General features: G+C 32.1%; 2 protein-coding genes across 2 annotated transcripts; both read right to left on the minus strand.

Annotated features, from left to right (window-relative positions):
- Positions 1 to 137: 137 nt before the first annotated feature.
- Positions 138 to 7,371, minus strand: LOC140060058 (uncharacterized). Its single transcript, XM_072106106.1, has 5 exons — positions 6,552 to 7,371; positions 6,233 to 6,352; positions 4,160 to 5,668; positions 2,607 to 2,726; positions 138 to 2,084 (listed from the first exon to the last, which is right to left on the minus strand). Exons 1-5 carry the CDS (start codon positions 7,216 to 7,218, stop codon positions 1,732 to 1,734), a joined length of 2,769 nt encoding a protein of 922 aa, XP_071962207.1. The 5' UTR covers positions 7,219 to 7,371; the 3' UTR covers positions 138 to 1,731.
- A 414-nt stretch (positions 7,372 to 7,785) lies between these two features.
- Positions 7,786 to 9,919, minus strand: LOC140060063 (beta-1,4-glucuronyltransferase 1-like). The gene is made up of 3 exons (XM_072106116.1): positions 8,920 to 9,919; positions 8,406 to 8,537; positions 7,786 to 8,199 (listed from the first exon to the last, which is right to left on the minus strand). Exons 1-3 carry the CDS (start codon positions 9,847 to 9,849, stop codon positions 8,008 to 8,010), a joined length of 1,254 nt encoding a protein of 417 aa, XP_071962217.1. The 5' UTR covers positions 9,850 to 9,919; the 3' UTR covers positions 7,786 to 8,007.
- Positions 9,920 to 15,507: the final 5,588 nt, after the last annotated feature.

The following is a 15,507-nucleotide window of genomic DNA, read 5'->3' on the forward strand; positions in this document are numbered from 1 at the left end:
TATATTTGTTCTCTTTGAAGGAAAACACCTCATGTCGTGGTTACACAAAATACGATTGAAATATACACTCCGACAAGTTTCTGTGAATATGGTGGAGTTGACATGGAAAGTAGTTTTACTAACCAGGCGTATCAGAAATGAAAGGATGCACAAAGTATAATATAAGAGGAGGTCAACTCAGGTGGATGTAGAACATGTAAAATAAATAACAATGATCTACTTGTATTCACCAACTTTTATGAACATTGATTTATCCAATTTATTCCAGAAATCAATATTTTCTTGAAGCAATATAAATAACAATCGCTTGTTTTATAGTTTATAACATGTGCTTTATTGATTTATACAAACGTCCTTTATACTACAGTATTAGTACATCTATATAAATAATATATTTCTTTTTTGGAAGTACACTATTCTAGAATACACAGAATACTGTTTGTGAATGCGATAGGAAAGTGTAAAAAATAGCAGTTTTTATATGTTAATAAATACACCATTCTTCTAGAGACATAACTAACCAACATGTACATAAAAGGAAGTGTGTTACATAGAAATGTAGTTGAACTAAATAATATACAAACAATAAGATTTATGTTATCTTAATACATTTAACTAGGAATAAGCACTTTTTGTGCGCTAAACAAACATACATACAAATCCATATTAAATAGATAAATAAATAACAAATATAAATATAATTATTTTGTCTACAAATTGCTTTAAGTAGGGTACTTAAGTACGAGTACTGTAAGTGCCCTGAACCTTGTTGTCCATCTCTGTGTACTAACAGTTAAATAGATTATTTGGAGTTTAATTGTTTCTTCAATCTGGATACTCAATTTTAAGCTCTGTCTACACTACCAAACTTTATGCACTACCATACTTGGGCACATCACACTTTTTGTCGAACTAGTCTGATAGTGTAGACAGAGCTTTAGTACTCACATTACAAGGCAACAAATAAACCTGTAGAAAAAATTAAAATTGCACAATAAAATACCGTAAATAGAATTCCACAACCACTATTAATTATATTACAACATTGTAAATACATTTTCTTAATTACTTTATCAGATTGACTTTTTACATAATTATTTTCTGTGAATTTAATTATCATCTGTTATGAAATATGTAAATTATAATTATTATAATATAAATATTATAATATTAATAATAATGATATGTATTATATGCTTATGTTTAAAGTCATTAAATAAAAATCTTGGATTGTTTACAGAATAAATGTGTGATTCAAATTAGACAATACTTTTGATTTATGTCAACTATTCAGTACTAAGTATGACAGGGAAATAATAAAACCAACAATATTTTAAAAGGTGTTTTTTCACCATATCTTGCACCAGAAAATAAATTAAAAGAACAAATAGGATAGGATCTACATTGAAACTATGAGATTTAATAAAATGAACATTTTAGGGATACATGTCACCTGGTAAAGAGTACATACTTACATAGAATACCAAATATTACTGTACTTAAGTATCAACTTGTAGGTAGTATGAATTACAGTATTATCAACTCTCCCTATACAAGACACCCCTTGGGCTGGCATAATATGTCTAGTTTTCCAGAAAATGTTTTAATTGTAAAAAAAGAATGTGGGAACGTTTGGAGCTCAAGAAAAGTCTGGTTTTGGGAGAATTTCCGGTTTTTAGAGAGTCCAGTATTGGGAGAGTTGTAATTGTAAGTATTTCATTTGCATGTTATTTACAGATACATTCCGTTTATTAGATAATCAGCTTCCGCAACGTTGGTTTTCAAACGTCCATAACGAAGTCTACGATTTACTTGCCGCAACCGACATCCAACCAATAGAAGCAAAAGCACCGTTATAAGAAGACCAAATGCCAACGGCAGAATTGCGCTGGTCAGTGACTTATCTGGGACACTTGATTTCTTCTTGAACAATGTTGAGTGACTGGATCCATTTTTATTATTGCTATTATTTGCAACAGTTTTCTTTGGAGATGCGGTAATATTTCCAGATATTTCAGTGAAAGATTTATTTGTTGGGCTGACAATAGATTTTGTCGTCATTGGTTTAACAGTAGTTTTTTCAACTAAAAGATAAAATAATTATAAGCAACATTAAATGTTGTCATCCTAGAATGCAGTTAACTAAAGTAACAACAGACCATTACAAAAAAACAAGTCATCTCCATGCACTTTGAGTTTGAATAGTTTCAAATAAATTGACATGGAGTCTTGTGTTTGTTATAACACGTAACTCATTATTATAACACATTGATGCTACAGTGTACACCTGTAGTAGTATATTAAATCATAACATTGTGTGTATATCAATTCACCATTTTCAACAAGTCAATTACAACATCAACTACAGCTATATTGATTTTATCAATGCACAGTTACAGTATGACCTTTGACATTAGGAGGTACACAATAAGCAGATTTTGATTGTTTTGCATTATATAATTGTTACTGAATACCATGATATTTTTACATTTGAATACAGTAGACAAAACACAAAAATAAGGTATACATTTATACCTCCATGCTAAAACAAAAAACCATGACTTGAATCATGGAATTTTCAAAGAATTAATGGAATTATGTTTTACCTTCATAAGCCGAAGTAGATTGTTTTGTAGTTGTGTAGTCATCTGTGTCATCATTGATTTCATCATCAAATGATGCGATATTATCATAATCATCATTAATACTCAACGGTTGGTATAAATCTATAACACAAACAAACATTATTATAATTCAGTTATGTTAAAATAAAAAAAGTTATTTTGAAATTAAAGAAATGATATTATCATAATCATATGAAACAGTTTTTTTAAATAATAATATATAACAAAAACATTACAAATTTATTGAAACAATGTTTCGTTTAATACTCAACAGTTGGAGTATCTGTTGTATTATTGTGAGAGAGTTTGTTTAGACAAAAAATTATTATTATTTATCTCCTCACCGCATGCAGGCCTGAATGGCTAGAACCTTGTAAACACATGTGAATTGTCTAGGTGTGGCATTTGATTTGTAAAGCTTTTGTTAGGTAATAGTTTAACTTTATTCTAGATCATCTAGTGATATGTATGTCTTTTGATGTGTAAAAAAGTATAATATACAGTGCAGGATATTGTGCACTAAATTTTGAACATTATTAATATAAAATGTTACTGATTGATTTCAAGTATGTTCATTTCAAAGAACATTCATGCATTATAATCAACCTATGAGTTATTATAAAAATACGCTGAAACTAATGAGAAAAACATACATAGAAATAAGTATATGCACACATACAGACAACAAGCATCATGTTATAGTAAGCAAAGCATCATGCATTTTGAAAGCAAAATACAAACAAAAACATTTATCATGTGTCTTCAATGTATTCCACGCAATAAAAATCACTCAAAAATCAAGAAAAAATCAACGATACAAATCCTTTGTACACAATGATCTACTCGAAGAATGAGAGTGGTCCAATACATAAAAAATAAAATCACATTAGTAACACCAGGAGAGAATGAAACATTGTTTATACTCAAGTAAAACATGCAATAACAAAAAACATGCTACTATTTTGAAAGACACTTTTTAACATACGATAAAAATACAGTATTTAAGCTAGACAGCATGAGACATCCATTTAATATATGATCTGTAAAAAACAAATGTGAAAAACAAAACATAATGATGAAGTCAAACTATGCACAAAAAGATTTCAAGACGATCATGTTTCACAATAAATATACCAAACAATCATATTTTACAATAATCTTGTGTACAAAATGAATTTTGTTTAGATATGGTGTTTTTTAACCAAAAAAAAGAATAGGTGGAATTTTTGTAGATTCTTTGATTTTTGGGTTCTAAAAATGTCATCCACTTGGATATCCCAATGTTACCATTATAAATAATTTGTTACTGAAAGACAAGGATGAAACCAATAAAGCTGTAGACTTACATCTTGCATTCATACAAAGAGATGTCATAGTGAACAATATCTCTTTAAAGAATGCTGAAATGAAGGGTGAACTTAACAGGACTTGAGGAAACTTACCAATCCTCAGGTGTAACAAAGCATGCACACATTGACTGCTTCAAAACAACAACCAGCCGAAACAATGAGATATCAAAACACCTATCACGATACCTGCATTGTTTCCACTGACAACTCGATGTGGTTGTTTGAATTGGTCATTTCGATACTGGTTCCAAAACTGTCGTGGATTCTCTCCGCGTCCAATATAATCATACTCCCTGTAAGGATAATCTGGTCTTCTGCCTCGATCGTTATACCAGTCAGGTACTGCTTGTTGGTGATGATATTTTGGTTGGTGGTCTGGCCTTCTTTGTCTATCCTCCCATTTATTAATGTAGTTTCTTGAGGGTACATTTGATTGTCCATCGTGTTCGCCACCAGTCTTCGGTTTCTTTTGATGAATATAATCTTCGTGGTCCTTCATTTGGGTTTGTTGCCGGTCAACATCAGCATTTTCTGGCCAACCACGATTTCTGTTACGAGAATTAACCTCTTTGTCCAGCATTTCACCATCTGGAGTGTTGTCTATTTGACCTCTATGCTGGTATCCATCATCGTTTGGACCACTTTCTAGCGGTGGCTGCAACCACTTCTCTCCTTTATCTCTCATCAATTCTTTGCTAGAACCAGCCGTTTCTGTAATCTTGTCATTCCAGTCTTCTTTAGGTCCATCATCCTGCAATTTCTCAGAAGGTAAATTTCTGTGCTCCTTGTCACTTTTTTGGGAACCTCCTAATCTTTCTTTATCCGTGTTTTCCAGTGATATCACCCTGGGATTACCATTGCTATGATAACTGCCATCTTCAAATTTTGGACGGCCATTTTTTCTTGAATGTTGAAGAACTTTATCTGGTTTGCGTCCTACAGCTTTGTACACTGGTCTGTCATCTAGATTTTCTTCTGAATTGTAACTCATTTCGCCGCGCTCTACTGAACTTGGGTTTTCTCTCATACCTTCAGGATAGACTTTTTTCTTGTAGCCATCGATTGGTTGTGAATCATAACCATCTTGTTTTCTGTTGTTTTCTAAAGATTTCTCATATGCTGGGTAATCAAAATCTTGTCTGTTTTTCCCTCTACTTTTCAAAGACTCTTTTTCCTCCTCATGCTCGTCGTCTTCATATTTAGTGTCATATAAATCTTGAGGTTTCTGATTCTCGATGTCCTCCTCCTCATCATATCCCCATATCTTGCTGCTCTCATAATCTTCAATTCCATCATAGTCCACAGGTTTATCTTTTGCCTTCTGATTTTCATTTTTAAAGTCATCGTTCTGATCCTTCCTGTCCTTACCTACATTTTTCCCTGACAGAGCATTCAAATCTTTTTGTAAGTCATTCAAGGTCAAATCATCCTCATTTCCTTCATGACCTTTACTATGAAGTTGTTGAGTTAGGCCAGGGTCATATTTTTTTTTATCAGAATCTGGTAAACTAAACCCATCATCTATTCCCTCCACCCTTTCCTTCTTCACCCCACCGGAAGCCACATGCGTAGAAGTGAAGTCTTTCTTACTTTCTGGTGCAATATCCTGTGAAGACAGGCCTGGTGCTTTTGAAACTTTCAAGTTGTTAGACTGATGGGTAATTGGGGCAGGAGTAATAATATCAACGGTTGTAGCTGTTTATTCAGAAAGGAAAAGTGACAATTACATACAATACACTACAGAAAAAACAGTTACATGTAGGCTAGTATAACATAATTAAATAAATTAGAAAGCTTCAGTTCAGATACTCTTTACTGTTTTCAGCATGTTTCCCTAGTAAAGGTACTCACAAACTATATTAATCTTTCCCAGTAAAACTTTTAATATACAAAACATTAGCATTAACATGTTTTACTTGCCCAGTGTGGCTTACAGTGTAAGAATAAGGAGCGTCATAACTAGGTATTTTGTATTTTTGGGTTGTTGGGACTTAAAGTAGATACTGGTAAGCTCTCAAATAATTGCTTATTTTGTATTGAGACATTAAAAAGGAAAATTGCAGCCTAAAAAAACATATTAAGATTAGTGAGGACTACTGTGTCAGAGAATCATTATTCTAAAGTCCATCAGTCTCTCCTATTTCATCAGAGGACACCATTGACACATACGAGTTAATGAACCATTTGAATCTCACTGTAAACTTAATTGTATACACAAATTTAAGTACTCTACACTAATATAATGAAACATGTAATTACCATAGCCACCACAGTCAGTTTCATCAGAGTTGTCTTTGCAGTCAATGATGCCATCACAGACATACTCAAATACAAAACATTCTCCACTATCAGCACACTGGAATTGATGGTGTTCACATCCTACAATTGAAATAAAAATAAACAATTTAGGCCTCATAATCAAATGGAGATGTTATTGTTTTAGCAAGATTTGATATTCGTTGCAAATTTCTTTTATATAATACCATACATTGAGCCTTATCGACTGCTAATATTTTTTATCATGAGGACAGAAATAAAATTCAATATATGGGTAGCAAGGACCAGTATTTTTAATTACCTGAAATCTTGGTGTCTTCTGGCATTTCCTTTTGAGGAGGACCTTGACGACTAATTTCTTCCTCTTTTGTGGTTGCCAATGTCTGAGTAGTCAACATGGGTAAAGCTTTTCTAGTCGTTGTAGGTGGAGGATATGTCGAAGTTTGTTGAAAGGCAGTCAAAGTGGTTAATGGTTTATCTACATGCGAATCGATTTTTTTACGTCTGTTTGATAGCTTTGTTGTCGTGTAACCCGTATGGTGTGAGAATTCACATTTGCCGTGGCCATTCCCACATACAAATAGAAAACAATTAACCTCGTCTTCAGGTTCATGAACAAAAATAGTTGTATCGCACTGCGCATTACAACCTCCGGAATAACTACAGCATTTGTCAGAACATTCATCAATTGATCTGACAACAATAGCATCAGCGAAACACGCTCCCTTATCTATGGAATCTTTTGTACGAATAATTTTATTTTCTTCTACATCCACGATTGCCCTTTCTTGGAATTGGCATGAGCCGCCTAGGCTAGGCCCTAGGCCTGGATCACGAGCATCATCTCCTATTTTCGAACGCCAGCCGTCTCGTGAGGCTGACCCCTTCCGAGAGGCAGCGCAAAACGGAACATTTATATTGAAAAACAGTAAAATGCAAACAAAAACCGATACTATGTAAGCCTTCATTATTCTAAATACTGAATAGAATATTTAGAAACAAACGAGGAATACTTTCTCAGTATAATTTCAAAGTCATTGCAATAAATATTAGTAGAAAAATTAGTGTGAAAATTAAAAACCAACCATCTTCTTCGCCGATTCCAATCTCTTCCTCCGATCCTTCACGCATCACAAAACAAAACCATATGGCAAGCGCCCTCATAGAGTCTCGTGTGTAAAAATAATTTTAGCAAAAAAAAAACCTCAAGCATAAAGAGTTTTTCTTTATGTTTTTTAAAAATATATAATAATATATTATAATATTTAAAAAACAATTGAATACAACTGAATAGAAATATCATTTTCTATATATACGAGTTAGGAATGTTCTAATGGTTCTTCAAAAGTATAAGCACATATAAATTAAAAAATATTTGTTTTACCGAAAATCAATCATAAACATGGTAAACATAAATACAAATATAATATATCACGAGAAGGGCAAAAAATAGTAAAAACTAATAAAGTTCAGCCCCTTATTGTATCAATGATAACTAAATTTGACACCAAAACAATAGAATAGATAGAAGAATCTTCTTAAGAATGTTCTTTATTCAAGGTTTGTTAGGTCACTACATCTTTGGAGCTTTACTAGAATTAGAATTATAAATATTATATTTTATAGCTCCATGCTACATCTTATTATCTCTATTGTATACTTTAGTAATTTGTTTTTTAAATGTAACTTTATTAAAAATTGATCCTTCTAGTTGAACATATATAAATCGTCAGTGAGATGGCCTCTGTTGTCAAACTTCAGCAACGCCTACTACTTTCTGGATATTTTATCAATAATGCTTCTTTAAATTGACGGAATAAATACTTGTTTTTTAGGTTTTCTTTATCTTTATTTGAATGAAATCCTGTTTTTGTTTTATACCCTTTGTGAAGAACGAAAGCATTATCAAGTACAGAAAATGTGTAACCTGCTACGTGTAACTCACACACCTAAAAATTGAAGACAAAAAAAGTATTATATTCAAAATAATTTACACCATAGCTATTATTTTTTTTTTAAATCCTAAGAATTAAACAAAAATGGTCTTATTTTGGACAGCCTAAAAAATGTTTAGTGATTTTATTATTAAAAAATATTCAAACCACAAACATTTCTGAGATTAAATTTGATAAAAATACTGTAAACAAAAACTTACTTGACTAATGCGATTAAAACCATACTGTTTAAACCGTTCGTCATACAATGGTACATCATTACTACTGATGTAAAACGGTTCCCATGGATCAACCCAATTGCGACTATATGCAACATTAAGTCCTTCAGTAGGCTGTAATATAAAAACAATAGTAAAAACTCTATCATTGATTTGACAATATAAATTGACCAATTATTTGCTTTGTTACAAATGGGAATAAAATTTAACTAGGCTTTGAGTTTTCAATGAGAAAAAGAAATACTTTCTACAATTTTTGTTCTTTTTAAATTGTTATTTGTATTACGAATTAAAAGACGTTTACTATATAATTTCTAAATAAAATTTAATATTGAAATTATTTGTATTGATTTATTAATTATTTTATACATAATATTTAATACAATTTAAATTGACACTTCAATTCAAGTTTATCTAACAGGAGCATTGTTTTTTTTTCAAGTATTTTCTGGTTTTTACCTATGTTTATATTAAATCCACAGCAATGGTAAATTACCTTTATTTTACACCAATTTTTATAATCTGTAGGGTATTGACACTTTTGACAAACTTCAATATAAAAAGGTCTAACACCATCATCAAAATTGTCTAATATTTCTTGTTTTGTAGTTGGTATATTATTGAAACTATCAAAAAGTTCAAACGCTGGAACTACATACACCGCATTATTATTAGTAATACTTCCTGATGAACTAGTTCTTTGAATAAAACTTAAGAAATCTGCACGTAAATGTTTACTTGGAATCATATCGATGTCTATTACAAAAATAAAAGTTGATTGTACTCCAACACGAGCGACATTTCTCAGCAAATTATTTGGGTATGCAATTCCTGAAAAATCATAATTTTGCGTTAATAAATTATGATTTTTGAGGACCTGCATAATATTCTTGCACGGAACATCAAACATTTCAAGAATTTGTTGTCGGTTTTCATTAATTTCATGAAATGTGAATGGATATACTAGATGAAATGCAACATTAGTCCGAATTTTTTGGAAACATTCATGTAAAATTAAAATAGCAGAATCAGCAATTTGTATTTGATCTTCAGTTGTAAAAACTGCAACAGAAATTGGACCTTCCCATTCTTCAGATAATTCAATTAAATGATATAGATGATTTACTGAACATTGTGTAACAATCGTTAAATCATCATTTGCTATAGTACTGGTTGATTCTCTGTAGTGTGAAACATCATAATGTTGATGAATTTTGTATTGTCCACTCCAGTCAATCTTAGTTTCAGACTGCCGTTTCTCCTGCAATGTTAAAAGACTTCGGTGAAGTTTACCAGACCATGTCTGGGCCTGGCGCTTCGTTGTCTTTTCGTCAAGCAAAGAAAGCATTATCCAATGTACAAATTGTAAAACTACAAGCAATATGACTAGACTATAAATTAATAATTTTACACAGCTACATCTCATACTGAAGATATTATGGTAGGGTTAATTGTTAGAATACACAACTTAAACAACATCTCGCTCTCGAAAAACCTGAATCAAATACAAATCTGATTCTGATCCGACCTTTAATTTATAACTTTTGACATGACCCTTAACAAAAGATGAAAAAAAAAACCGAAATAGAGGGAGGTATATTCAGAGCGTCATTTCGCATTTAATATCTTTTCGTATGTTAATACACTGTGCTCAAGTGGACACAATTTGGATCCAGACGAGCACAGTGATATAAAATAGAAAAAAGTCACTGAATTTTAATATCTTTTCGTATGTTAATACACTGTGCTCAAGTGGACCCAATTTGGAGCCAGTGGAGCACAGTGATATAAAATAGAAAAAAGTCACTGAATTTTAATATCTTTTTGTATGTTAATACACTGTGCTCAAGTGGACCCAATTTGGCGCCAGGAGAGCACAGTGATATAAAATAGAAATAAGTCATTGAATGTTAATATATTTTCGTATGTTAATACACTGTGCTCAAGTGGACCCAATTTGGCGCCAGTGGAGCACAGTGATATAAAATGGAAAAAGTCACTGAATTTTAATATCTTTTCGTATTTAATATACACTATGCTCAAGTGGACCCGATTTGGAGCCAGGGGAGCACTGTGATATAAAATAGAAATAAGTCACTGAATTTTAATATCTTTTCGTATGTTAATACACTGTGCTTACGTGGACCCAAGTTGGCGCGCGCGCCAGTGAGCACAGTAATATAAAATAGAAAAAAGTCACTAAATTTTAATATCTTTTCATATGTTAATACACTGTGCTCAAGTGGACCCAATTTGGAGCCAGGGGAGCACAGTGATATAAAATAGAAATAATTAAGTCACTGAATTTTAATATCTTTTCGTATGTTAATACACTGTGCTCAAGTGGACCCAACCCAATTTGGAGCTAGGGGAGCACAGTGATATAAAATAGAAATAAGTCACTGAATTTTAATATCTTTTCGTATGTTAATACACTGTGCTCAAGTGGACCCAATTTGGAGCCAGTGGAGCACAGTGATATAAAATATAAATAAGTCACTAAATTTTAATATCTTTTCGTATGTTAATACACTGTGCTCAAGTGGACACAATTTGGAGCCAGGGGAGCACAGTGATATAAAATAGAAAAAAGTCACTGAATTTTAATATCTTTTCGTATGTTAATACACTGTGCTTACGTGGACCCAAGTTGGCGCGCGCGCCAGTGAGCACAGTAATATAAAATAGAAAAAAGTCACTAAATTTTAATATCTTTTCGTATGTTAATACACTGTGCTCAAGTGGACCCAATTTGGAGCCAGGGGAACACAGTGATATAAAATAGAAATAAGTCACTGAATTTTAATATCTTTTTGTATGTTAATACACTGTGCTCAAGTGGACCCAATTTGGAGCCAGTGGAGCACAGTGATATAAAATAGAAATAAGTCACTAAATTTTAATATCTTTTCGTATGTTAATACACTGTGCTCAAGTGGACACAATTTGGAGCCAGAGGAGCACAGTGATATAAAATAGAAAAAAGTCACTGAATTTTAATATCTTTTCGTATGTTAATACACTGTGCTCAAGTGGACCCAATTTGGAGCCAGTGGAGCACAGTGATATAAAATAGAAAAAAGTCACTGAATTTTAATATCTTTTTGTATGTTAATACACTGTGCTCAAGTGGACCCAATTTGGCGCCAGGAGAGCACAGTGATATAAAATAGAAATAAGTCATTGAATGTTAATATATTTTCGTATGTTAATACACTGTGCTCAAGTGGACCCAATTTGGCGCCAGTGGAGCACAGTGATATAAAATGGAAAAAGTCACTGAATTTTAATATATTTTCGTATTTAATATACACTATGCTCAAGTGGACCCGATTTGGAGCCAGGGGAGCACTGTGATATAAAATAGAAATAAGTCACTGAATTTTAATATCTTTTCGTATGTTAATACACTGTGCTTACGTGGACCCAATTTGGCGCGCGCGCCAGTGGGCACAGTAATATAAAATAGAAAAAAAGTCACTAAATTTTAATATCTTTTCGTATGTTAATACACTGTGCTCAAGTGGACCCAATTTGGCACCAATGGGAGCACAGGGAAATAGTCACATACAAAAACATCGAGAAAAAATACTTCTGGAATTAAAAAATATTTCAAACTTGGCATGTTCGATATCGGTTACTCCATCCGTAAACCAAAAGAAAAAATAGTTACAAGCCACATCAGTAATTTTAATAACGTGCGTTCGCTTAAGATAATACTTATGGAAAACATACAATTCCGACACATATTATGTTAAACTCTAATAATGATTTTGACAACAACAACAAAAAACGGTTAGGAATTCGATTTTTTCCCTGTAAATTGAGCAACTTAAATTAAAAATATACCAAGAAATATATATTGAAATCAAGGAGTATTTTTTTTTTACAAAAGAAATGCTCGTATGTTAATACACTGTGCTCCAGTGGATCCAATTTGGCGCCAGTGGAGCACAGGGAAATAGTCACATACAAAACTTCTAGAAAAAATATTTATCGAATTCAAAAATATTTCAAACTTGGTATATAAGTTCAATATCGGTTACTCCATCCGTAATGCAAAAGAAAAATTAGTTTCAAGCCACATTAGTGATTTTAATAACTTGCGTTTGTCTAAGATAAATACTTATGAAAGAACATACAATTCCAACACATTTTTTTAAACTTTAGCGATTAAAAAAAAGACATTATGTTAAAAATATGAATTATGTAGTAACATATTGAACGTGTAGTAACCTATTGAACGTATACTACCAAATTTCAAATGTGTAGGACAATTATTTTATGACGATCAAAATTTAAAGTTTAAAAAATGTGTTGGAATTCTATGTTCTATCATAAATATACATTTTAAACGAACGAAAATTACTAAAATCACTGATATGGCTTGAAACTAATTTTTCTTTTGCATTACGGATGGAGTAACCGATATTGAACTTATATACCAAGTTTGAAATATTTTTGAAATCCAGAAGTGTTTTTTCTTGATGTTTTTGTATGTGACTATTTCCCTGTGCTCCACTGGCGCCAAATTGGATCCACTGGAGCACAGTGTATTAACATACAAACATTTCTGTTGTAAAAAAAAAATACTCCTTGATTTCAATATATATTTCTTGATATATTTTTAATTTAAAGCTCAGGTACAGGCATGAATTTTAAATATAATATTTGGTTAATTGTACATAAATCAAATATTTGTAACAGAAATCGAGACGAAAAAACATGAACTTCCCTTAATATGGTCAAATAAAAAATTTGGCAAAATTCTTCCATAAAAACCAGGAAGACTTTTTTTCAGTAGTTAGGTAGTTAACCTAATGTAATAACATGTCTGGTGACTCCCTAGATGGTGGAAAAAGATGGTGGATATACGGTGGATAATTTTTGCTATAGCATGAAAATAAAAATTTGAAGTTGAATAAAAATATCAGAAATGTAATATTCGAGTTATATTACCTATATTTAGTCATCTGATAACATTTTTTACCACACTGTTTATTTTTCATAGCTTTTTAAAATGCCTCTCTATTTACAAAATTTGTGTACAAAAGAATAGAGATTTTACTGTGTAATTTGAACTATCCCCCCACTGATAAGAAAGTGCTTATTTTCAACAAGCTTGTGTAACACAAATAAAATCCCAAAAATTATGAAACATAGGGGAAACTATAGATCGATAATTATTGGAATGTATGATCAATATAAATTTTTTGCCCGCACCTGGCCTTTAAGTTGCTCAATTTACAGGGGAAAATCGAATTCCTAACCGGGTTTTTTTTTGTTAAAATCATTATTAGAGTTTAACATATGTGTCGGAATTGTATGTTTTTTTTCGTAAGTATTATCTTAAGCAAACGCAACAAGTTATTAAAATCACTGATGTGGCTTGAAACAATTTTTTCTTTTGGTTTACGGATGGAGTAACCGATATTGAACAAATATACCAAGTTTGAAATATTTTTAAATTCCAGAAGTATTTTTCTCGATGTTTTTGTATGTGACTATTTTCCTGTGCTCCCATTGGTGCCAAATTGGGTCCACTTGAGCACAGTGTATTAAATCACGAAAAGATATCATAATTTAGTGACTTTTTTCTATTTTATATCACTGTGTGCTCACTGGCGCGGCGCGCGCCAAATTGGGTCCACGTGAGCACAGTGTATTAACATACGAAAAGATATTAAAATTCAGTGACTTATTTCTATTTTATATCACTGTGCTCCACTGGCTCCAAATTGGGTCCACTTGAGCACGGTGTATTAACATACGAAAAGATATTAAAATTCAGTGACTTTTTTCTATTTTATATCACTGTGCTCCACTGGCTCCAAATTGGGTCCACTTGAGCACGGTGTATTAACATACGAAAAGATATTAAAATTCAGTGACTTTTTTCTATTTTATATCACTGTGCTCCACTGGCTCCAAATTGGGTCAACTTGAGCACGGTGTATTAACATACGAAAAGATATTAAAATTCAGTGACTTTTTTCTATTTTATATGACTGTGCTCCTCTGGCTCCAAATTGGGTCCACTTGAGCACAGTGTATTAACATACGAAAAATATTCAAATTCAGTGACTTATTTATATTTTATATCACTGTGCTCCACTGGCTCCAAATTGGGTCCACTTGAGCACGGTGTATTAACATACGAAAAGATATTAAAATTCGGTGACTTTTTTCTATTTTATATCACTGTGCTCCACTGGCTCCAAATTGGGTCCACTTGAGAACAGTGTATTAACATACGAAAAGATATTAAAATTCAGTGACTTATTTTTATTTTATATCACTGTGCTCCCCTGGCTCCAAATTGGGTCCACTTGAGCACAGTGTATTAACATACGAAAAGATACTAAAAATCATTGACTTATTTCTATTTTATATCACTGTGCTCTCCTGGCTCCAAATTGGGTCCACTTGAGCACAGTGTATTAACATACGAAAAGATATTAAAATTCAGTGATTTATTTCTATTATTGTGCTCCCCTGGCTCCAAATTGGGTCCACTTGAGCACAGTGTTATTAACATACGAAATAATATTAAAATTCAGTGACTTATTTCTATTTTGTATCACTGTGCTCCTCACTGGCGCCAAATTGTGTCCACTTGAGCACAGTGTATTTACATACGAAAAGATATTAAAATTAGTGACTTATTTCTATTTTATATCACTGTGCTCCACCGGTGCTGAATTTGGTCCACTGGAGCAGTTACCGTAGTACTATTTCTAATTCGTAAGTAAATAAAGGCATAAATGGCGCTCCGTAGAAGTAGAGAATGCTCGATCGTCGAAGAGCTATATTTCCTATACCATCCTGGCTAGTTGAGAATTCTCAACTATTTTATGTTTTTTTCTACCTTTCTGGAAAATGATATAATCCAAATTGTATTAATACTACCAGTAGTAAACATTTAGAAACACTTGCATACCTTCACTAATTTTAGTTGTTTGTAGTTTAAGACAATCTTAGTGATATTTAAATGAAAACAATACGATAAAAACTATTGTGTCTGTATTTTACAAGACTATGACTTCCGTATAACGTGCATTGTGGGTACTTCAATTTTTATAGA

This window comes from Antedon mediterranea, chromosome 10, assembly GCF_964355755.1.
Source record: "Antedon mediterranea chromosome 10, ecAntMedi1.1, whole genome shotgun sequence".
Taxonomy (NCBI): Eukaryota; Metazoa; Echinodermata; class Crinoidea; order Comatulida; family Antedonidae; genus Antedon; species Antedon mediterranea.

Coding starts and splice junctions, on each gene's coding strand:
- LOC140060058 (XM_072106106.1), bottom strand. CDS start 7,218: ATGAAGGCTTACATAGTATCGGTTTTTGTTTGCATTTTACTGTTTTTC. Junction 5,669..6,232: donor AACTGACTGTGGTGGCTATG/GTAATTACATGT, acceptor CTGAATAAACAG/CTACAACCGTTGATATTATT. Junction 2,085..2,606: donor ATCTACTTCGGCTTATGAAG/GTAAAACATAAT, acceptor TTTATCTTTTAG/TTGAAAAAACTACTGTTAAA.
- LOC140060063 (XM_072106116.1), bottom strand. CDS start 9,849: ATGAGATGTAGCTGTGTAAAATTATTAATTTATAGTCTAGTCATATTG. Junction 8,538..8,919: donor AAAATTGGTGTAAAATAAAG/GTAATTTACCAT, acceptor TTTATATTACAG/CCTACTGAAGGACTTAATGT. Junction 8,200..8,405: donor GTTTTAATCGCATTAGTCAA/GTAAGTTTTTGT, acceptor TTCAATTTTTAG/GTGTGTGAGTTACACGTAGC.